This window comes from Rhopilema esculentum, chromosome 13 (genome assembly GCF_057945365.1).
Source record: "Rhopilema esculentum isolate cy_ngs chromosome 13, ASM5794536v1, whole genome shotgun sequence".
In the NCBI taxonomy this organism is placed as follows: Eukaryota; Metazoa; Cnidaria; class Scyphozoa; order Rhizostomeae; family Rhizostomatidae; genus Rhopilema; species Rhopilema esculentum.
The window spans coordinates 8,633,144-8,656,343 of record NC_142827.1 but is presented as its reverse complement, the minus strand read 5'-3'; the positions used below and the strand labels follow the sequence as shown (position 1 = coordinate 8,656,343).

The 23,200-nt window shown below is 35.3% G+C and overlaps 1 protein-coding gene across 4 annotated transcripts in view; it reads left to right on the top strand.

Annotated features, from left to right (window-relative positions):
- The first annotated feature begins 56 nt into the window (after positions 1–56).
- LOC135691512 (transmembrane protein 94) overlaps positions 57–23,200 on the top strand; it is a 30,441-nt gene continuing 7,297 nt past the window's right edge. Inside the window, exons 1-26 of one of the 4 annotated variants that reach the window (XM_089112245.1) lie at positions 58–705; positions 2,029–2,213; positions 6,061–6,167; positions 7,552–7,784; positions 8,083–8,219; positions 8,821–8,993; positions 9,635–9,719; positions 10,380–10,473; positions 11,039–11,141; positions 11,579–11,665; positions 12,044–12,151; positions 12,759–12,791; positions 13,279–13,392; positions 14,062–14,251; positions 14,827–14,891; positions 16,835–16,900; positions 17,641–17,759; positions 18,112–18,205; positions 19,225–19,330; positions 19,876–19,978; positions 20,327–20,405; positions 20,617–20,711; positions 20,912–20,942; positions 21,518–21,603; positions 22,088–22,145; positions 22,849–22,932. In XM_089112245.1, coding sequence (XP_088968371.1) covers positions 6,147–6,167; positions 7,552–7,784; positions 8,083–8,219; positions 8,821–8,993; positions 9,635–9,719; positions 10,380–10,473; positions 11,039–11,141; positions 11,579–11,665; positions 12,044–12,151; positions 12,759–12,791; positions 13,279–13,392; positions 14,062–14,251; positions 14,827–14,891; positions 16,835–16,900; positions 17,641–17,759; positions 18,112–18,205; positions 19,225–19,330; positions 19,876–19,978; positions 20,327–20,405; positions 20,617–20,711; positions 20,912–20,942; positions 21,518–21,603; positions 22,088–22,145; positions 22,849–22,932 — 2,364 coding nt within the window. In that variant the 5' untranslated portion in view covers positions 58–705; positions 2,029–2,213; positions 6,061–6,146. The other 3 variants (XM_089112246.1, XM_065209372.2, XM_065209374.2) reach the window with 3 other exon arrangements.

Sequence of the window (23,200 nt, the reverse complement as noted above, 5' to 3'; positions counted from 1 at the left end):
CGAGTGGTAAAACAATAGAATTGATGGGAGAGAGGCTTGTACCAATACGAGGAAACAAACGCTCGACACTTTAAATGCGCGCGGCAGCGCGGCGCCCAAGCAATCGAGAGACTACAGCAACATGCGGTTTCATGAAAAGTTGCCAAAATATTCTTGGAAATTTTAAAAAACTTTTTCGATTTCACAACTTCCGGGAATAAAATATTTTAGGCTACGAGATTATTCAAAGAGTAAGGAATATATCGAGCAAGGGAATACGAGGCTTGTAGTCTATAAAACCCTTAAAGCCTCCATGGCCGATAGTCGAGCGTCTAGTATTATTGCCGACAAAACTCCACGTAAATGTTATTGCTTAGGTAGATGTTGAGGGTGATTTCATCCAGAGAATAACCATACCTTGTATTTGTATAATACGTCATTGCCTCTTATGATATCGATATTGTCAAACGCACCACTCTCTCATTCTTCTACTTTTGAACCGCTTCGCTTTTCTCCGCGTCCGCGCCTTGCCTGCTTGGCGGCTGATTCTGTTTCTATGGATATCATACCAAGGCCTATCAAATGGATTCCAATTGTTCCTAACATGCTATTGTAAAAATGGCCAATCAGTGGTCGGAGCAGTTCAAAGATTTAACGACATGTTGTGGACCAGGTGCAGAAAAAGGTTTTTGTGATCCAAAAATGGTGAAAATTCTTCTTTTTCAGGTATGCTTGAAAGACACTATACGTTTTTTAATAATCTTAATTCACCCATTTATGAATTTCGCAGAATTAGGCGTGATTACTCCATGGTTTGAACAGTGAGACGAAATCAGATATCAAGAGTTGTAAAAAGAGAGTTAGGTCCTAGACTAAGGATTTGGATAACGTTCAAATTCATTCTCATTCAACAACATAACTTACAGGTTCGTAGCTGGTATAATTATAATAAAATTAATAAAACAATGTTGTTATTTTATATTATTTGGGTAACATAAAGATTAATAATATGTTGTCTAGTTTAGGGCACATAAAAAGTCTTACACGTGTATTATTGGTGAATTTCATGTCTCACTGTTTTTTCTCCACTTTCGATGTGCTTTTTACAACCTTACAATAATGTGATATGTTTGTTCAAAAAGTAAGAAATATTTTGAATGCGATATATTCAAATTCACAAGAACTTGCTTGCTAACCAGTGAGTTATTTCTGTTTATTCTAACAAAGTATTGAAATTTGAAGCCCAGACTGGAAACTTTGTTGCGCGCCCATGATATATTGCCTGTGTACTCAAATTTTCCATCTGTGCACTTTTGCATTTTGGTCCTGCAAAGTCCCTATTCGAATACATTTCACATTAATAACAATACAAATTTCCAAAAAATGTGTGATTTCAAGCGCTCAGTCCCTGCAATCAGGTGCATGAACTTGCCTGCGCAAGGAACAAAGTTTCCAGTCTGGCTTGAAACTGAAAGAAGTTTGTCGTTGTAATTTTTTAGACTGAAGTAGACTGAAGTTTTGATTGGTGGGTGGTTCCTTCAATTAATCTCTTTAAAGTAGACTGCTTTTCTCTGTGTATATGGTGTTTATAATGTATCATTGTTATTTACATTAAATTTTCATTCTGGATTTGTTCTGAAACAAATGAATCTACAAAGAAAAGAAATGAAGGTTTCTTATGATTTAATTACCGTTTTATACAAAAACTTATTGTTTTAAACCCAAAATAATGCGGCTTGACACCACCTTGGCTTGATAGGTCAAGAATATATATATGCATTGCTTTCCAATTTTGAAAATTGTTTGCAGATATAGATGTATTTTGTTATAATTGTGCAAGATCAATGGTGGTTTGCAGCAATACTAGCGGTACCTGCTTCATTTTAATTCTTGTTGAATTGTTGGCATTGTATAATTCTATTATGCACAGCATGGTACAAGGCCAGTAGAAGATTAAAACTTTGGAAAACCTGTTTGTTAACAAACATCACAAACTCATAAGGTACATCATTGGGTTTTCGTTCATTTGAATTTGCAAATTTTCTCTAGGGTGAGTTAGACATTCAAATGGCATAACACTTGGAGCAAAATACAGCTTTATGACTGGTTTTATGAGCAAATTGGACCAGATTGGATTGGGCTGGAGCATAGAAACTAGACATTGTCCTCACATAGGCTTTTCAAATAAATTCATGGCAAATTATAAAATGTATCTCAAGAAAAACAGAAAATAGGTTTGTTGAATGACTTTTTGTACATTCTTGCATTGGACATTTACAAACTGACCCAATGACATTGTTAATTTAGGCATGCAAAATAAAATTACAGAGTATGAAATAATCTTTGACCAAAAGAAATTTTTTTATGTAAACCTTACAATGGCTCATAATGTGCCCTGCTCTCAAAGTCTTGAGAACTTAAAAGTATCTCATGGCTCTTTCTGCCAAAGAGCATTATGAACAGTTTTGAATCATTTTTTCTTCCAGTCAATTGTCAATTTCTCTTAAAGCAAGGCATACAAATCTAAGTGGATATATATCAAGGGAACTATCGCATGAATGAACAGGGCCAGCAAAACTGGGGGGCGGGGGGCCATGGCCCTCCACTTTTCTGCAGAGCTAAAGAAAATTTTTAGGCAAAAGTGAAAATAAATGTAGTATATGATTCTGTAAGTGACTTTGCCTAGTATTCTCTTAAATGTGTCCTTAGCTTTACCTTGGTTGCTATGTATTTACCATAGAAGACGTACATAAAATTTAATTTTCATAGAATTAGATCAAAGAAATCGGTCATTGTCTAGGATTTACAACAAGTGACAGCTTGGCTTAGCAAATAGATTGAGAAATCTTGTCCTGAATAACTTGGTGCCAGCACAAATTGAGTTTCGTTTTTTCGAAAACTGTTAACGAAAACTTTCTCAGAAACATTACAAAAATAGAAAAATCAGCTGTTGAAGGAAAAGAAACAGCTGGAAAGAACTTTTTTGAGGATATGAGAAGTAAAGTATGGGCAGATCTGTTCTTAAAAAGTATCATCAAGAAAACTTCAGAGTTTGATCGTTTGGATAATCCATTCCTACTAAGAAAGATAAAATTTTGACACAATTATGAATTCTATTTAAACTCATTTTGACAAGCCCATTAATCTTAACACCATTAAAACCCATATTTTGGCTCCAGTCAAGACTTTTTCTAGGTCTGCCTTGGTAGACCTCATTCATCCAGTATTGGAGAAAGCTGTTGTGTTGCCATTAAACACAACATTTTGCATTCAATGTAATTTTATCAAAGAGAGATGAAGAATAGTGGCAAGCTAAGTGACATTGAAAGAATGTATTAAATTGTTGTTTTCGAACAGTGGTGACTGCAAATTGATGAACCTGTGATTAACTTGCTTAGGATAAATTGTGAATTACTCAAACTATAAAGAATTGAAAAATTTAGAGAGATTATTAGAAAATCTTCTCTGCAAAATGTCGGTGGAGAACCCTGATGCTTGCTCCACTCTGATGCTTGCCCCATCCGGATACGCCGCCACTGTTCAATGGCAGTGGTAAGTGAAGCTGGCCATTAGCCATAATTTTTCATCTACAACTGAAATTTATCCAGCTTTTTAAGGAACAAATTCAAATTTCTGATCGTGACCTAAAACAAAATATGAAAATTGGCAGGGTTGGCTAGTCTTTTGTGTTCTAACCAATGAATAAATCAGAGTGTATCTGCTATTTGTCATTCCGTATTTATGCACCTTATTAGAGGTGCCAGGTATTTTTGCGTGATTGCCTGATCAGCATATTTCCGATGCAAAGTTTGTGAAACAACCTTTTCGTGAATAGACATTCGCAATTGACATGGGAATTCGCATCACACATGGCGTAAATGCATGAACATGAGTGCTGCAAACAAATTTTGAAATAGAGTGCCTACTACCAGCTGAAAATCGTGGTTTCCAGTACCAGACCATATATCTCCAGTATGCAGGGATTCCAATGCCGAGGCCTCTGCCGACAAGAAGCTACATGAACTCTCAATACTGTAATTATCAAAGATCTTCCAGTAGAAGACTGAATCTTGTCAAAAAATTCAAGAAATTGCTATTTTATACCTACTTAATGTTATGCAACGGTCCAGCAATATAACACATACATTGTCCATAACTCTGTGCTTTCTGTATTATTTTTATACCTCCTTACATTTTGCATTTTATTCTTTCTTTCAGTTCTTGTTTTTTAAAATAAACATAAGATCTTATTATTATTAGACTTTCGCAAGATGAAATACTTTTTTAGCATATTGACATTTTACCATATTTATTATGCTGTTAACTTATAACATTAATGTTCTATTTTATAAGATACGAATACGTCACTGACTTTGAATCTCTTTAGAGTTATTTTTATATGCCCGTCAGCACTTTTTCTTACCTTTGATGTAACTTTCAACGATCTAATTCTATCTCGATGATTTTTTTTTCAAATGAAGCATATTTATATTAATGCAAATTTGTAATTAATGGCTTGAAATATATGTCAAATAAAATAAAAATGAAAAGAAGTGAGAGCAAATGGGCGGCAGCAAACGGGGCAGCAGTGAGGCAGCCTAATTTCAGGCAAGAAACAACAATGGAACAGTAAAGAACGTTACCGGAATCATATTACCAGAGCAGCCTCTTGTAATGAAAATAGAAAGCAACCCTGATGTAATCTACCAAGACCACGATGCTGAATATCAAGTTAACGCTGAAAATGATGTTCTGGGAGCTGTTGATCAAGATTCAACCGCTCAAAAAGACCAAGTTGATTGATACAGTTCACGCTAGAGCAGTGGTGTCGTAGAGGAGAGCTCAGGGTGGCTCAGCCCCTCTTGTTAAAATTCATAGAGATTCTGGGGGCGTAATCGTGAAATTTAATTTTCAACGCCGTGAAAGCGAGATTTACAGTTTTTTATGCGTGATTCCGTGATTCAGCATGGATACCTGGAACCCCCCTCATTTCTTGTATTAACACTGCTCAGTCTAACTTAATCAATCCAAGAGAGATCTACCCTAAATGTTCATCACATTCCTAATTCATTTATCTCATGTCCATACTCTTATCATGGTTGCCAGATATTTGAAATGTTTTGTAGCCAAAAAATTCACGACTTCATAGTTCATGGACAAATTTGGCCCACTAAACAAAACATTCAAAATCACCTTAATTTTGGCTAATTGTATGCAAGACTAGATTGATAAAAATTGGTTTTGCACGTTAAAGTTACATGTGTTTGATTTGTTTCATTGTCTGTTATCTTTTACTTTGTTTCGTCACTGGAAATTTCTAGATTTTTTAACATAATGTTTTACATTTTTGTGGGAAATGGTTTTTGACTTTGTATATTTGTTTTGTTTTACTTTGCTGTTCACTTCCAGCAAATTTTAGCTTACTTCTGCTTTTCGGCCAAATCAATTTCCGACAACCAAAGGCTGTGAAAAAAGGCTAGAATGGAGGAATCTGGCTGTCAAAACGACCAAATGGCAGCCTTTACTTCAATGTGAACCAAGCTTGAAAAGTGACGAAATTTCGCACGAGACAAACAAATCGTTTGACCCCGATGTTCTGTAATAAGAGTATGATTTCATCGTAATTGAAATTGCATTTTTTCGTTAGTAAATCGAACTCTCTATTAAGTTAGTAAATTGAATGAAGCCAGATAGAGAAGTGTGCGAATCACACACTTTAAATATTTTCTGTGCATCTGATGCACATGGCCAATGACTTGACAACTGATTTCATTTTAGAAAAAACATGCAGTCAACGAAATTAGTTCTCCACATGCCAAGGAAAGCAGAATATATCTATAAAAAATAAGTCAATTGTGTTGGTGTGTTTTGAAGAAGATGATTGAGTTGCTCGTTGGATAAATTGAAAGTTTAGAGATCTTTTACACGACAATGCAGATCTTTCATTTGAAATTTATCTGTTTAGAATGAAGAGTTGGTTTTGAATAAGAAAGTAGAAATTTGGAAAAATTGCATTTCCAGTGTTTTGACTAATTTTCCTGCAATGAATATATATTATTGATCTATTTTTTAACTCTACAGCAGTCAACTGAGGAGAAGACAATGTTCCTTCTTCAGAGAATTTGCATTTATCCTTAATTCATTGCGTTGGTTAAGAAGAGAGGATAATGGCTGACATAGAGTTAGAGGTATTTATGCATATCGTTTATAAAAGATTATCAACTATTTGTGAATCATAGTGCACTCTGTTTGAGTTTTACATTGAATAACAATCAATTCTCACTTTATGCATGAATAATGAGTCCATTTAACGAATACATAAAACGACGTGGCTGCTAATTACTTCACGATGGTTATTTTGAAGGGAATAATGAACTGCCATGGTACAGAACATAAGAATCCTGGTTCATTAGATGATGCTTTATTCCCTCATTCATTTCTTACTTGCAGCAACAAAAGTATAAAGGTTATAGATAGTAACTTGTAAGGTTAAGGGGGCAAAGGCCTGGGTACACGCCCTTTAGGGCCTGTTTAATGTAGAAAATTATCCCACCTTCAAGCCTGTGAGCTGAGAGGTGAGATCCCACTTTTCTATAAACTCCTGTGTGTTTTTCGTCTTGTGTTTTTGTGGAAAACAAGCCAGCCCAAGTAACTAAGATAAGATAATTTTTTCCATATAAACGCTGGAAGGTGGGATGAAGCTGGAAAATTGGATGAAATGTTCGTATAAACGCGATCATATTTTGTCCCATTTGTCAGCACATAGACTGGAAGGTGGAATGATTGTCTCCGTATACAACTGGAAGGTGGGAAAGAATCTGCATGTCAACATTCGATGATTTCATCCCACCTGCCAGATTATGGGCTGAGGGGTGGGATAAAGTTGCTTACATAAACAGGTTCTTAGACGGCCGCAAAAGGTCCGTTTTTAAAAGAGCTTTGTGGCCAATTGGAGGAAGAGGTTGGCCACCTTCTGACTACATTAGTGATTGGAAGGGTCAGCTCTTAAGATGACCAATAAAACCTAAACTGCTAGGTCATCCCCCAAGCTATTTCTAGGTAATGAGTGCCCGTTTTGGTGTACTCACCCATATGCTGCAGAATGTATTTTGGTTTAAGGATTAAGGCTAGTTTATGGTGTAGTGTAATGAACATAAAAAACAACTGTCACCAATCCTAATCGTTAGCTTATGATTCACCTCATTTTATGACAATTCTACATTAGTTCAGAATACAAAGAAAACGCTTTTTCTCAACAAAACTAATAGATATGTTGTTAACTCTATCCTTTAAATAGATCCAGTAAAATTCTTATCCTAGACCTATGGACTTAGATTTTTGTAATCGAAAGTTCTTTTTATAGGGACTACTGACGGGATATAGATAGTCTCCCTTCAGCAATTCTCACTCATAGTTAATCGTAAAGAAGTAGTATTTTATATTATGGTGTTATTGACCACTCTGTATTCATTCTTGCCCCAAAGTACCACTTTTTCTAATGTCTTAAATCCAAACGATTGATGAAAAATATGGCAAAAACATAATTCATTCATCGATTCTTTATTCACGAAGGAAATCAATACCAACATTGGGTTGACATCGACAGATGCTACAAGAATATTACAGAATACGATAAAAGAGGAGCTAAAGCTCTATGATCAAACGACAAAGCTACAATTTATCCATGATGTTATCAACACTTTCTATAAGGGAAAGAGCACGCCAATGGACTGGTTTGGGGCTTCTCTGCTGTTTGTTGAGGCAGGAGTTTTGTTTACTGGATATCGCCTTGGTGATGAGAATACGTAAGCTGAGTTGATTCTTATCATAATTTCATGCTGTCGATTATATACAAAATATCAAAAACAAAGGCTCAATCTTTTGTTAATCTCTTGTAAGACTGATGGGGATTCAAAATACAATCATGATAAGTCACAAGATTTTACATCACTTACGTCGTAACTGATATATATAATTTGTAACTTTTTAAAACTTGAAATGTAAGGTTTTGTTTCTATTCAGATTGGGTGTTGGTAGCTTAAAGCTCTAAAGATATTGTCCTAAGTTGCCTACGTTCCTAATAATTCCCCTCAATCCTTGCAGAGGCCTCGCTCCACTAATTGAGGGATTGGTCGTGCTGTTATGTGCTGTCTTTACAACTGTCCTCTGTGTAAGAGAGAATCGATTGCAACACTCAGAAGTATCAAGAAACTTCAGAGAAGCTTTTAAAAGAAACAAAGGTGAAAGCAGTGGAAATTGATTTATTTTAGAAAGGATTTCTCTCTGAAAGGATTCCTTTCCCTCATTTACATTAAAAAGAAATCTAGTGCGTTTTTATTGCTTTCCCATTTCTCTTTCCAAAAAACATCGAATAGACTTACCTTGTGTGTTGGCGATCATATTCAAGCATCTATAAATGCAAAAACAGATTAATATATTTTTATTGCTGTGATGCTGGTCAAGTGCAAAGGAAATTTTTATTAAAGGATTTATCCTTGAACAGGTCCTCAATTTTTTTCGAAGTAAGACAATCACAACCACTACGAAATAAAGAAAGAGTTGGTAAAAAAGTTGGCGATTTTTCAAAACAAAATTGTGTTTTTTATGTTTGATATCATCAACTTCTGTAGCATTTGTCATCATACAAAGAGGAAAGTGGAAATAACCTGGAAGATGTGCTCAAGCAAAAAATTGAAACCTTGCTATATATCAATGTAAAAAAACCTTTTTCTCGAGTTCTTATTACTATATTACATATATAAAAGAATTGATAGAATTTAGTTTTAGACAAAAGCTAATTACCTATAGATGTATATTTTTATTGTCAATCTTAAATTTTAGATGATTTGCAAGGAGACACCTACATTGACATCAAGTGTCCGAAATCACCATCAATAACAATGACAGGGACATACAGGGACAATAAACTGGTCAATCTACCATGGAACCTGTTGGTGGAAGGTGATGTCGTAGTTTTAGGGCCTAGTGAAACTGCTCCTACCCAGATTAAACAGGTATTTGCTTCAGAAAGTTAGACCCTGATTTTGCAACCCCCTCACAGCTCATTGTTGATATCTCTGTAGTTCCCAACTTTGAGTTTGCGAGGGGGTAATTGACTTTACTTTATATGCATGTTCCTTGTCATGTGTTTAGACATTTGTCTCGAGATTCTTAGTCAAGGGTTGTAGATGTATTCTATCATTTCTAAGAAATTAAATAGAGATTATTGCGTAATTTCTTATCCATCGAATTATTTGTTTGCTTACATCGAATGCATAAATTTCGCCCCTTGGATGAAAAAGTCAGTCGCCTTTATCTCTCTTTTGCCAAAAGAGAACTTATTTGTTTTCTCTTTACTCTTATTCTTAGTATCGTTATTATCTCAAGTTGATTTTTCATTAACATGCCACCTTTTTATTTTGTTTGGCAATGTCCTTTTGTTACTGATGAATCGACAATTTCTTTCAACAAAGATGTCAATCATATTCCCCTTTTCAGCCAGTGTCTTAATGCCGTGACGTCATAATCCGCCTTAGGTTATAAGGAGCATTCATATTTGATACTTGCCTTTCTATGGCTTACAACTTGCCTTATCTCGTCAAAGTTTTTAGTTTGCCAAGTATTACCTTTGAATTAAAGCGAATCTGTTTTTTAGATTGTCAATGAGAAATGTTATCGCTCTTTTCCGTTCTGCCTTGATGCTGGAGAAGTCTTCAACCCTCCTTTTACCACGTCAAAAGGTAACTTTTCATTTTGACAGCGGAGGTCTGTCTATAGTACAGAAATCTCCTGTGCTTGTGCATGCTGTGCATTTTTGTAGAAGTAGTTTTAAGCAAGATTATCTGCGAGGAGACAGTGATAGGTATCGGTTATATGTAGATATTTAAGTTTCCATGGAGAGTGTTAATACAGTCTATACATACTATCAATATAGTATTTTACCATATTGGTACCGTGATTTTCTATGAGATTAAATAACGATATGGAATGGGAGTGTAAACGCCTCAAAATGTGTGTCTAGAGTACGAATATAATCTGGTGTAACTTCTCGAAGTTGTCTGCAACCCCTTTCTGTTGCCTGCGTAAGGCCAATTGGATTTGCTACAGAAGCGTTGTCCTGGTAGTCCTTATGCTTGGGATAGGTGAAGGGTTTGTTTATTTTCCGGCGAGGAAAGAGTGTTTGAGTGTTGAGAAAATAGAGGGCAGGGAATAAGTGGTTGGAACAAAGATGAAAAAGCAACAGAAAAGGATTGGCTCTGTTGCCAGACTCTAAGTAATTAAGAGAGCTAATTAGTAACGATAATTTCATAGCCTTGATATGCGGACGTTTCTAACTGTTTCTAAGAGATATCTCAAAGAATATGATTTTTAACGAGTCATCATTCTTTTTTTTTCTATAGTTGGAGTCGAAGAAGGAAACCAACCTTCGAGTTGTCAGCCATACCCAGAACAAATGTTTATGGTGACTGAAACCCCAATGAAACGCTGCATAAGGTTCTTATTTAAATGTGATATTAAGAACAATAAAGGCATGTAGCAATGATTGTCAGTTCAAATTTTATTTATACATTAGTCAAAGGAAATTCAAGGAGCTGTGGGAATTTTAAAATAAATAAGATTTGGAATTAGGGAAACGTCTTATTGCAATATATTGAAGTTGTATAGCAATAATTTTGGAACTTGCATTTCATAACACGTAGCTTTGAATATCGTTTTACCTTTCTCAGTTTTAGTATGCCGGGAGATGAATAACTGTGTGGTTTTTATATTCAGGCTTAAGGAGAACGAGTACATCTCATTCTTCAGTGTTTTCATTCTTTTTCTCTGCTCCTCTCGATGAGATTTGCTTTTCAAAGCTCTTGAAATCATTAACAATCGAATCTTTTCTAAATACCCAGTTTTGATACCTTTCTTTCTTCATTTCGATTTGCCTCTTATGATAGAAAATCTTTTTCATACCACGTTAAGAAAATTAGTTTTTTTGTTAATGAATCTTCATATGTATATTTTGTGATTTCCCTTCTCTATTAGTTTTTGAATGTATTTCTATTTTTTTTAGATCGACATTCCAGCATTGTCGCCAGAGGCCAGAAAGTGTTTTGAACCATGATATGAGACGGGTCTTAGTTGTCTTAAGAAAGAAAGTCATATGGTTCTTTCTGGTAATAACCAATTGTTATCTATAAAATTATTCTACCACTCACTGATCACACATTCTGATGAACAAGTAGCTGATTACATTAAAATGGAATTTACCAGCATTAAAGAAGGATGGGCTGGGTTTGAAACAGAACCTCCGTAATCCTTTGGTTTAACATTACTTTCCGTCTAAACCTGATTTTCAAATTTAAGAACTCAAAGGAGGTCAGAGGTTATACCGAAAGAGATCCTGATGTTATTCATATGATACTTATTTCTTGGTGACATATAATCTCAATAACTCAACCCACCAAAGGAACGATAAAATATGTTCGAGTATATTATAGAATTCAATTTTATACGCATACTTGGCTCGGGCATACGATATACTTTCTCGACCTTTTTTTTAGCCATACCAATCTCTTGAATTATAGTAGATATTTTCTTGTATTTATTCTAGATTTCGTCTTTGTTTGTTAACTACGTGAGACTCCGTTTAGAGCCTGCCACTGTCGGCCATTACAGCGAAGTGATGCTCCTAGCAACAGTAAGTGACGTCATTGGTCTAGTTTGCGGCGCAATCTTCTTTCATCACTTCTATGTAGACAAGATATTCTTCCCGCAACGATAGAACCTGATTGAACGAAGTGGCAAAGCATGTTATTGGATCGAAAATATACGTGCGAAATTCGATTCAGTTGCTGATAGACTAAATATATAATTGCTGATACCATGAAATAAGCTTGACTTTTTATGTATCCCTTATTCTTGGCATTAGGTGACTTCAAGTATAGTTTCTATTGCGATACAAGTGATGAATAAATAACAAGAGCGAAACGCTCCATTGTCCAAGCTCAAACAATCCATTCTACCCAGAAGGGTATGATCAGTTGCTTATTTTCTCCTTTTTTCGTCTTTTCCACAGGGATACGTGCTGTTGCCACTAACGCCCATCATATTTCCCGTGCTTTGGATACTTGTATCTCTTTATGGCGTTGCAAGGATCAAGGCCGCCTTCAAGCACTCAGGAATAGTATGTTCATCAAATCCAATCGAACCCTTTCATTTCTTGTTAAATGTACAAAGGATCACCGTGGCTTTGGCTTTCTACTACCACGCGATGAAATTAAGTCGAAGGAGAAAAGTCATTTTTTCTTTGGAAGATGCAGTTGTCCTGTCTTGTTGACTTGATGCAGATGCAGTATTGCTTTTCGGTTTTTGGGAGAAGGATAAAGCCTCCGTCTACCGGACTAAAGAGACAAAGATCGTATAGTGGGCTTTAGTCTCGAAGAGAAAATTTTGAGAGGAAACTGTTAGCGTGTTGTTTGGAAATGTCTACCCTAAATTAAGGCTTCCAATATTATTTGATAGATTCTTCCCTTTATTTGGAGTTTTTCGCGGACTCTTTACTTGTTTTTCCCTTTCTTTGTTGGAATGCAAATCCTTGTCAAAATATCATTTAAATATAGTTATTCCTTAAGTGCGTGCTAGATTTGCGTCACCATAGTCATTCTCTATAGTCATTGAAAGGCATTCTCTACCATTGGGCAAGGCCTTGAAACATTTTGACATCTTGTTTATTCCATCAGCCTTGGGGTATTATAGAAAGAAATAATCGAAGTTCTTCCGTCAATTTTTAGGTACGAACTCGAGAGCCAAATGCTGTTTGGGAGGTATGATTCTTGTAAATCATGTTCTGATTACGATTTTCTCGTTTTTTGTGCCACCTACAATCACTGCCAAAGTTACTTGGAACACCCACCACTTTGCGCTGTGCCGCTCTATTTTTAATTTGTTTTCCCGAATACTACTACTTCCGTCCCCCTTTCCCCCCAAACAATGTTGAAAGTATATAAAAATATCATACAAGGCACACGAAAAGCGTACTCCATTATCCCTTCCTTTTTCTATAGTAAATCAACATTGTTCGTAGGGGGAGAGTGAGATGGCTGAATCTGCCTTTTAAAACTGACGTTAGTGTTCCAAGACTTTTAGCAATGATTGTAGTCACTGTATATTATTCTTACGTGTTGTCTCGATTTTTGCAATGTTTGTTTCAGTCATTCGTGGTTTATAGCTAAATTCCTAAGGCATCCTTCCAGATATGCAATGCCAAGTATATTGTCTCATTTTTATTGAGATATTGTCTTTTTTGTTTAGATTGACGATATAAGCTTGAAGTGGACATTGAAAGAATTCTGGAAACTAATTCGTGGAGACCCATCTTGTTTGTCAAGGACTGCGAATCTTTTACACACTCTTGGCAATGTGACGGTAAGTAAATAAAACCACCTCCTAGAATGATAATTTCAAGAACTATTTCAGGACTTCGTTTTCTCTATCCCTGAAATCAGTTTTCTGCGGGGTAAGGCAAAAGGGAACCTGTGTTCATTGTGTACCTTTGATTTTGTCTTCGTGTTCAAAATTAATTAGTTTTCATGGAGACAGTTATTGTCTTATCGCGAAGCATTTCTTTGCCAGGTTCCTGAGTATATAGTGTGCTTCAAACACGTGACATTTATGTACAATATTACACTCTTCTCGGGGCGCATGTGCATTTTGTAGCAGGGATATCAACATTGACTACCAAGGAGTCCACAATCCAGGACAAAATTCTTGCGACAAAATGTAATTTTTGCAACTTTCTACTTTACGTTGCCCCGGTAAATTCGAATCCCCCCTTTTTCCCCGAATCAATATTTGATTAGCACTTCTATCATTTGTGCTTTAAAAACATGCATTAAACATTGAAATCAGGAGAGGGGAAGTCGTTTTTTCAAATGGATGAGAAAACATCAATTTCTCTTGATTAGTTCAAACTACTTTTTCCGGGACTGTAGTATTTCATTGCTCGTTAGAGAGGCATGAAACAAATGATGATGTTTTATTGTCATTGCTCCGTCAAACAAATGTTCAATTCTTTTTGTTTTTGCTTTATCGTAGGTATTTTGTTGTATCGATAAGTTAGGAGTTCTTTGCTACCCAAACCTGACACCTTCCAAAGTCTTTATGTTTAAAAATACGCAATCAAATGAACAAGCCATTCAACACAAGAGGATCGTGAGATTGATGTCGGAAACATCAGATGCTGATGATATGAAGTCTTCTGACGTTGACTTTCCTGAAATCGAAGGTAGGTTTGCTTCATCTATTCATCTATCGTATTTGGACATTGATGCTTTGACACTACCTTGCTCCCATCCTCTTCATCCTTTATTAAAGTAGATAATCGACCAATCAATATACCTGGGAGTTGTATCGTGCTTTTTGATTGGCTAATTGTATCTGTCGATTGCCAATGACAAGAGTCGAATATTGTCGTGATGATTTCTCTTACAAGCCTGTCTTCAATTAGTGAGAAGTGGTTAGAAATTCAGTCAGCGTTAATTATCTAAAGGCAATGTTTACGTCGATTTTTTTGCCAAAAGAACTCATCTATATCGGTTCTTTGTGACCAAGCGATTTAAGGTACTGGACCAAGCGATTTAAGAAAGACTTCCGTTGACAAAAACAGATTCCTTGCCGAAATGCTAGTGCAGTCTGTGCGGTACATTTATTCGAGAAACTTTATTTTTAGCAAAACTCTTTTTGAAAGAACTTTTCTTATAATTTTACTATCAACGTTTTTCTCCGTTCAAGAGTACCCTAGATATTCTATCTTACCCATTTTGTAAATTAATACCTAACGGTGACAAATTTCCTTTGCAGTTTTTGATAATATGACAATTGAACCCTATGACACAGAAGTTCTCAACTTGTCTTACGACATCAAGGTAGGTTAATAGGTGTTTAGAATTACCACAAAGTACCTGATTTTTCATTTGATATTCAACCCTTTGTTATGAAAAAATATTTCAGAAATTATTTTTAATATTGTTACAGAAAGAAGTGAAAAATTGTATTCCTTCTGTATTATTGTAGATTCCTTCTAAAATGTTAATGCAAACAGCACTTGTAAACCTAGTGATAGGTAAATGACGTCGCTATGGCCTTTTAAGGTCAAAAATGCGTTTGTGTCACAAGCTGTCTATAGTATCGTTGGAGTTTCGTTGTTGGAATGTGTGAAATTACTCTTTCCGGGTCATGTCTAAGTCCACTAATCTTGTAAAAATGTTGATTGGTACAAGTTCTGTTATTCGATTGCTATTGTTTACTGGCATGTTTTGAACCAATAAAAAATCATTTATGGACCCACGTGCTCACACCGCATGATCTTGGGCCTTCACTAACCTTGGGCCAATCGTCAACAAACAAATAAATATAAATGACGTTAACCCAAAATGCAATTAAATTCTTCGTCCTTCCTTATTGCCCGCAACTCGCGCGCGATAGCGCGCGAGTGAAGGGCTTATAGTCTGCCCCGCGTATAAGTAGCATATGGAAGCTTCAGTTCATGTTGTCAGCACTTTGTAAGCAGATTTTGTCACTTTTTTGCTGCCATGACAACTGTCAATCAATTTCATTGTCAATCAATCGGCTTTGTCGAGGAGGTCGTTAACCGCCACCTCTTTGTGCGGAAGGGAATTCTCTTCGGAGAGTTGCTCTGCCAAGACTCTGTTAAAGGCCTTCGGTTTTTTTGGCACGAAAACGGTGCTGCATCACAGCTCGGTTCTCCGCAATGGATGGAAGTTTTGATTCGAAGTTTTGGGAATCAAAACCAGTCGAATGCCACACCTTTCTCCCAAAAACTCGACACCGTACGAGCAAAAGTTATGATTGTCGTGATTATAGCCTGTACATCGCTGTACGAATCCTTTATCGCAATCGATTTTAGCTGTACCCGTTCTATCACGTGTCCATTTTCATACGTCTTTGCTTCACGAAAACGCAAAATAAATGTCAAACCCTAGAAAAACTTACTGATTTTCAAAAGGGCGTTGGACTTAAATCAAAGGCAAACTGAACACCAAAAATTCTTGATAAAAAGAATAGTTTAGCATCAACTAGAGCAGCTGTTTTTATAAAATTGCGAAAACCCAAGATGGTGTCTTCTTCGAATATCCTGACCTAAATTTTCAAAACAATCATTATCAAGGAACTAATTGTTTGCGGGCAGTACTAGCAAGAGCTATTTCTAGTTTTTAAGCAAGTTAAATTCTGCAGCTTTTCAAGATTCTAAATCAGCTTGTTCCTTTGAATGCAGAACACTGCCTGCTGTTATAATGTAGACACTGAAATATTGTCTTGTCGAATTTTATGAAAAAACCACATGTGCCTTTGTGCTCTTTTTCTGAGGGCAAGGTGTTATAAATAAAGCTGGTGAGATGTTCAAATTAGCCACGATTAAAGGTTGTGAAGAAAATAAATGAGAACAATAAATCAACATTACGCCTATCAACGCGACATTTGGTGATTCTTTGTTTAAATTCAAAGATAAAATAAGGGTTTGATTGCGCTTTCATTGGTATAAGTTTTGTCATGTTGGAAAATAATTGACTTTTCAAGCTGTTAGTTGATTTTTTTTTATTTGTCACTACCGAGCTTCCGAAGGTAGTTTTTAGGACACCGAGAAACTGGTGTTTTCTCTCTATGTTACCTCATCTCGTGATTCTCAAGCCTGGAAAAACAGAGAGCCGGGAACTCTCCCCTCTCGAACTGAAAGTTTGACCATGGCACTGACACGAACCTTATGTCTCTTTATCTATAGTCCACGGCCCTAACAACTTAGCCATCCTCAATCCTAATTATAAATTAAGTATACAAGCTTTTTTTATAGAGCACCAATGGTATACAATTCGATGATGAAAGATGGAAAAGTCACATCGAGTCTCTCAAACCACTGGTAAAGTTGCGGATGCATTTCTTAATCCGTTTATTTCACAACTTATGTAACAAGTCTCCTCTATCTTAGCCGCAAGTGCTAAAGTTATGCAATCGTCAAAACCATCGTACTCAGCATGAAACTTTGAATTGCAACATAGAACAGTTCTACTTTATCAACAGAGGGTACAACCCTTCTTGTACAGCATCGAATACTAAAAAACAGAGCGGTTAACAAATAGGTTTATTAGTAATTCGATCAATCTATACCATTCGCATTATTGCTAGTCATTGCTAATCGTAAACATACTTGGGGCTTGTTTATATTGAGAAAATCATCCAACCTCCTGTGAACCACGAGGTTATATTCCACCCTCCTATAGAATCAATTGGATTTTTCGTCTTCTGTTTATATGACAAACGTGTCGGCCTGGTTAAATGGTGGGATCTCACTTGGGAGGGATGAAATTTTTACATATAAACTCTGGAAGGTGGGATGAAATTTTTATATACACGCTATCAAATTTCGTCCCATTTGTCAGCACTTAGGCTGGAAGGTGGGGTGATTTTTTTCCATATACAGCTGGAAGGTAGGATTAAATCTGCATAAAAACACTCGATGATTTCATCCTACCTGCCAGATTATGGGCTGAGATGTGGGATAAATTTGTTCATATAAACAGGCCCTTACCTAATATAATCCACTATCTATACTGTATTCTTCTACCCTTCCGTTGATTTGAAATCACACTTGCTTTTCAGGGTCTAAATCTCCTGCTTAATTCACCATGCACTTTTCCTTTCAAACGTTTACTGCAAGAAAACTTTACAGGACACATATCACTCGCTGCTAATAGCTGCCCTGTACCTAATCTTCGAAGGTAAACGTTGGTTGTATTTGTAACTTAACTGCATTTTGCTTCATGAAGTAAATAGTGATGTGGCTGGAGAAGAAAGAGGCAGTATAATAGATCTCCAACTATTTCATAGAGAATACAACTATAATACAGTTATATGTACTGGTTTTGTCTTGTAATATAAGTCTGTTCAAAACTTGCTTATGGACAATTGAATTCTGTGTTCCTTTTTTCAACTGCATAATTCTAAGCACTACAAGATTTGGTGTATAGTTCTGATAGAATGCTTAAACAATTTAACGTTATTTTCAAGAAACGAGTCTACATTTTAATGTTTTTTGTTTTCTACTAACACGTTTGTTTGAATTCGCTCTAGATGCTCTTGTCCGCTCGCACGAGAAATTGGGTTTAAAGATCATGTGCTAGATGGATTCTCTAGATATGGGCAGATTTTCGCATTCAGAACAGTGGTTAGAACAAAAATTTTGTTTGCATCAGTTGTAATTAGATGTGTGCTATCTATGTGTGCACTTTTGATCAAATTTTTCTTGCTTAGAAGGCAAATCCAATTCATGACACAGAGCTGGGTGGGTCGTTCTTAATCAATCACAGGTGTTTTTCTCACCAATATTGAATTTCCAAGTATTTGTTGCTTGGCGCGCCAATTATTTCAGCACCTTTAGAACAAAGTTGATGTGCAGTTTACTGGGGCATTGAGAAGGTTTTTCTTTTCACAAATCGCTGTATAAACAAAGAATGAATATTTAATAAATTAAGTTTGAACTTCCAAGTATTTGTTGCTTGGCGCGCCAATTATTTCAGCACCTTTAGAACCGAGTTGATGTGCAGTTTACTGGGGCATTGAGAAGGTTTTTCTTTTCACAAATCGCTGTATAAACAAAGAATGAATATTTAATAAATAAATTTGCTCACGCATACTAATTGCAAGTTTCTCGAATTATACTTCCAGAATCTTGTTTAGCTTCTACTGATTCTTTCTGTAATATTGAAAGCCGACCCTGGGCGAATCTAATACTAAAAGTTTTTAAAGCATGTTTCGCGTTTCTCGAGTATGGCATAAGACACATTGTCGTTTTTTATTTTTTTAAAATTATAGTGTAATTGTATTACTTTCTACAAAAGAAGCCTCCAAAAAGTTGCTTTTTAAGAAATATGAAGCACAATCTTTTTTCCTATGAATTGGAATCCAACATTGGTGAAACTTAGAATATGCATATGGTAGTTAACGTAATAACCCCAGGCTCACTATTTATCTGTTTCCAATGATAAGGCACCAGAAAAGTTAAGGAAGAAGCTTTTTGTGGTTTATTTGTTTATGAATATTGTCAAAGACAAGACTGTCGAAGTAAGAAAATAAAAACAGTTTATTTTATCTGAACCAATCTTTTGATGACCTCCTAATTTTTTATAAAGTCTCCTAATTTTGAGGAAAGTTTTTAGTTTTTGACAATAACTTTCGTTATTGCAGCATGCCTCTGAGCTTGCAGTCATCCCATCTGACGTCTTTCTGTCAATCGTCAAAGATAAGCTTGTTCCTAGTATGGTGTCAGTAGTTATGAGAGAAAATTACTCAGGTAGGCTATACTTGCAGCTGCTTCCCTAGTGGGCGGTTTAGGCTCTTTCAGTTTTTGAATACAGAAGATATATCGCGAGTGGATCCCCTGTATCTTTATCTGTATTAAAAGGACAGTCGTATACAATCTTGGTTGCCACTGTAATGCTCTCGGAAGTTGCTTGTTATTCCATTTCTAAAGGTACTCAAGTTAATGGGGTCATAATTTCACTTTTTGCTGAAATTCAACAACAGAAGCCCTTATTTTGTAGACATTTTCTAACTTCATATTCCTTGATAAACGTTTTTAATGTAAATCTAGTCCTTGATCTTTTATTATGTATATAAAGCATTTTGGTACCTGTTATTTTTATAAGATCGATTATGTAGAATTATATGATTTGAAGTATTTTTAAGTGAAGTATTTTGAAATATTTAATTAATAACCTTTGCAAATATAACAGTGCAATCCTAATTGTTCCACTGTTTACGCTTCCATTCATATCAAATCATCCCTTTTCTTTCGGCTCACCTCTAAGCATGTCATTTTTATTCTGCCTCGTTTAGGAATGTTCCAGTTGTTAACCCAAGGGTCTGCAGACCTTGTTCTAGATGCTTGTACAGACTTCTGGGATGGCGACGATCTTTGCGAATTATCGAATGACGAAAGGTAGCACATTGCAAAGATTCTAATTTTTTGAAGGCTGTCGTTACAGCAGTTGACAGCTCCTCCTCAGTTATTGTCTGTGATGCTGACCTTAAGGCTACATAGTTTTCGGGGCTTTATCGAATTACACATTCCTATGGAAGCACTAACATTAATACGTAAGACATTCCATTAATGTTTCAATTAAACACCCAGATTTTCTCTAATAGAGGCCTAAAATGCTGTTTTGATATAACATTGTTTTGGTACCCTTGTTGGTAACATTCTTACACCTAGTACACCTTTAAGATTTTCTTTTATCTTGCTCTTGTTTTAACCTTCTCAAACAGAGCATTTGTATTTATCTTCAAGGAAAAAAGCACTGGATTTTTATCAGAGAATGAGCACAACTGGTCATTGCATTGCATTTTCATATCGTCCTTTGATTGAGGTAAGCCTTTGTACAATATAACATTTACCGACACAGTTTTATCTGTTGTAAGTTTCACCAGACCTTCAAAAACGAGCACTTGGGTTTACTTTTAATCATCTCTAAAAACTCCAATTAAATCAATAGTATTTTATCATTTTTTTTCATTACATCAGATGTGTTTTCTTTTCTGCAGATTTTATTTTTATTGACTTCTTTCCAAATGTTTCAGCGATCTTGTGTTTCTTTTAATGACGATATCTTCATCGAATGTCCACCGGCAATGACTTTTCCAGCCGTCGAAATGGAGACAGGAAGCTCCTGGAGGTGACTGCCTCTTTTTTATTATCTTTTAAGAAACTAAGCCATTGATTCTGCCTAAGGTTGCTTTCTTTACACTATGCATGCTAATTATAATGAACAGTTATTTGTTCCAACTAAAACAACTCCAACTCCAACTAAAATATTTTTTCCTATGATTCCGTATAATCCTCTTTCTGTTTTATTTTTCTTTTATTTTATCTCAGTTTGCCAAAAAAAGTCAGCGAGTCAGATGAGGTTGGTTCAATGTATTTCTTCCCCTCACTGAACTTGTAATACACCGCCTTTTTGTTAAATTTTACAATTACATTATGGAATTCACCTTATGGAATTCATGTAATTTATGCATGCATATATTAGAAGCGGAAATCCATTCAGTACTAGTTTAATTATCCGGTCTTCTCGGGACACGGGATTTCAAGATTCGTGCGGATAATCCGAAATTCCGGATAATTGAAAATATACGAATAACGGCAATGAATAAACAAGATAAGTTTTGTGAAAGTTTATTTCTAAGCACACACAACAATCTAATACACTTCAAAAACGCATAAAAATATTCAAATGGAAAGCAAGAAAAACGCACCCGATATATTATCAAAAATTGCCGAAAAGGTTTATCATTTTTTATGGACCGGATAATCGAAGTCCGGATAAACAGTGGGTCAGATAATTGAATAATTACTGTACTGTTTTTGGAATGACTAAATACTGAATAGTTACATCTTAAAACTAAGTTATTCTCTCTCTTTCGTTGTGAGAAAATTTTTGATTGTTATAGTGTTTCGTCATTGTGTACATTATAATTTCAGACCGGAAGTAATGAGTTAGCTTGCATCTTTGAAGAAAAGCAGGAAAGTCAAGTTGTTCGCACTGATGATCCCCAAGATATGCTAAGGTGGGTAGGGAATTCAAATTTATGGAGTAGTACTTCTCAGTGTTATCATAGAATAATTAGTGATTAAAGAATTGGTTTTACGTAGACAACTTGCAATATTTTTCAAACATTTATTTGTTTGATAAGAAATGGTAATATTTCGTGAAAAATGGTGCAAATCAAGTATTTGAATTCATTAAAATTCAAACTCTCCAAATTCCATGAAATAAAATAACTATGTCACGTCTATCTAAGTAATATTTTTATTGTCAATTTTATTGTCAAGTTTTTAGTGCAATTTCAACTGTCAGTAAAATTCTTCACTTCAAAAAGTTTCTTTTCTGAATATCTCTCCATTTCAATTTCATATTGCATACTTTTGAGGATAAATATTTGCAATTGTTTAACCATTTGTATATATTTTAATTCATAACTGATGTTTTATTCATGTTTATTAGCCTTAATTGACATTTTGTTTGTCAATAATTTCACTGTTTATACTCAGGATGTTGGGCAAGCAAATATTTATTGGAATGGTGACATACAGTGATTTAGTTAAAGAGGTATGGTTGTTTTTTCTTTTGAATATTTCTCAAGATTTTTGATATACTTTTAGTAATGTATCTTACCTGTCGCCCGAAAAACGCATTATGCTTTAAACTCGAAATATCCCCGTTCTAAATACCAAAGCGAGAAACGGTAACTTTTTTTATCTGTGAAACTCCGAATGACAACTGAGAACTGCACTGTTCTCTATACCAAAACGTGTACAGCTCTGCCTATGTGGCAACAAGCACTATCTGACAAACCAGGAAACGGTATTTTCATTTCTTCACGAATAAATTGTTGTTAAACTACCAGTTTCCTGCAATAAAGGTTTTTGCATTAAAAAAGCATTTTTACAAAATTCTTTGAAGTTTCTCTTTACATAGTTTTCACAAAGTTTGAATTTTATCGACTTGATTTTAGAGTACAATTTATAAAAGGTTTTAGAATATATGTATGTGAAAAGGCTTTTTTAATCAACAATTTCTCCTGACATGTAAATCAGTTTATTAAGAGACAATAATTTTTCATATATTATTCATTACAGAATGCCCATCTGTATTTTCTTTGAAGGCTTAAATGATATGATGTGATATCATGATGAAATATCATGATGAAATTCATGTTGCAGTTGAATTGAAAATTGACCATCAATATTTCCATACCAGGGTGATTTTAGCTTTACGATTCACGACATTTACGATTCATGTTATTTTTTAGGATACTGAGTGCTTGGTTGAGAGTCTAAACAATGGTGGAATTCGATTTGTTTATTTTTCGACTGAAAATGAACTTAAAAGCCAGGTAAATAAATATGTTAACATGTGCTTGCCAATAATGAATGGAAATCAAAATGATGATTTCAGGAACATGAATTGGGGGATATTTAGAGTAGCTTGCCTTATGTATTCGCCTTGCTATATCTCCTGTTGGTCAAAGTCAATTTCATTTTGTTGCACAAGATACATACACATCAATAATTTTTCATTCGCTTTTCGACATTCTTTTCAGTAGGTCCTTAGATTTAAGCAAGCTTCTGCCGTACAGTAAATAAACCATTTCATCTTTTCTT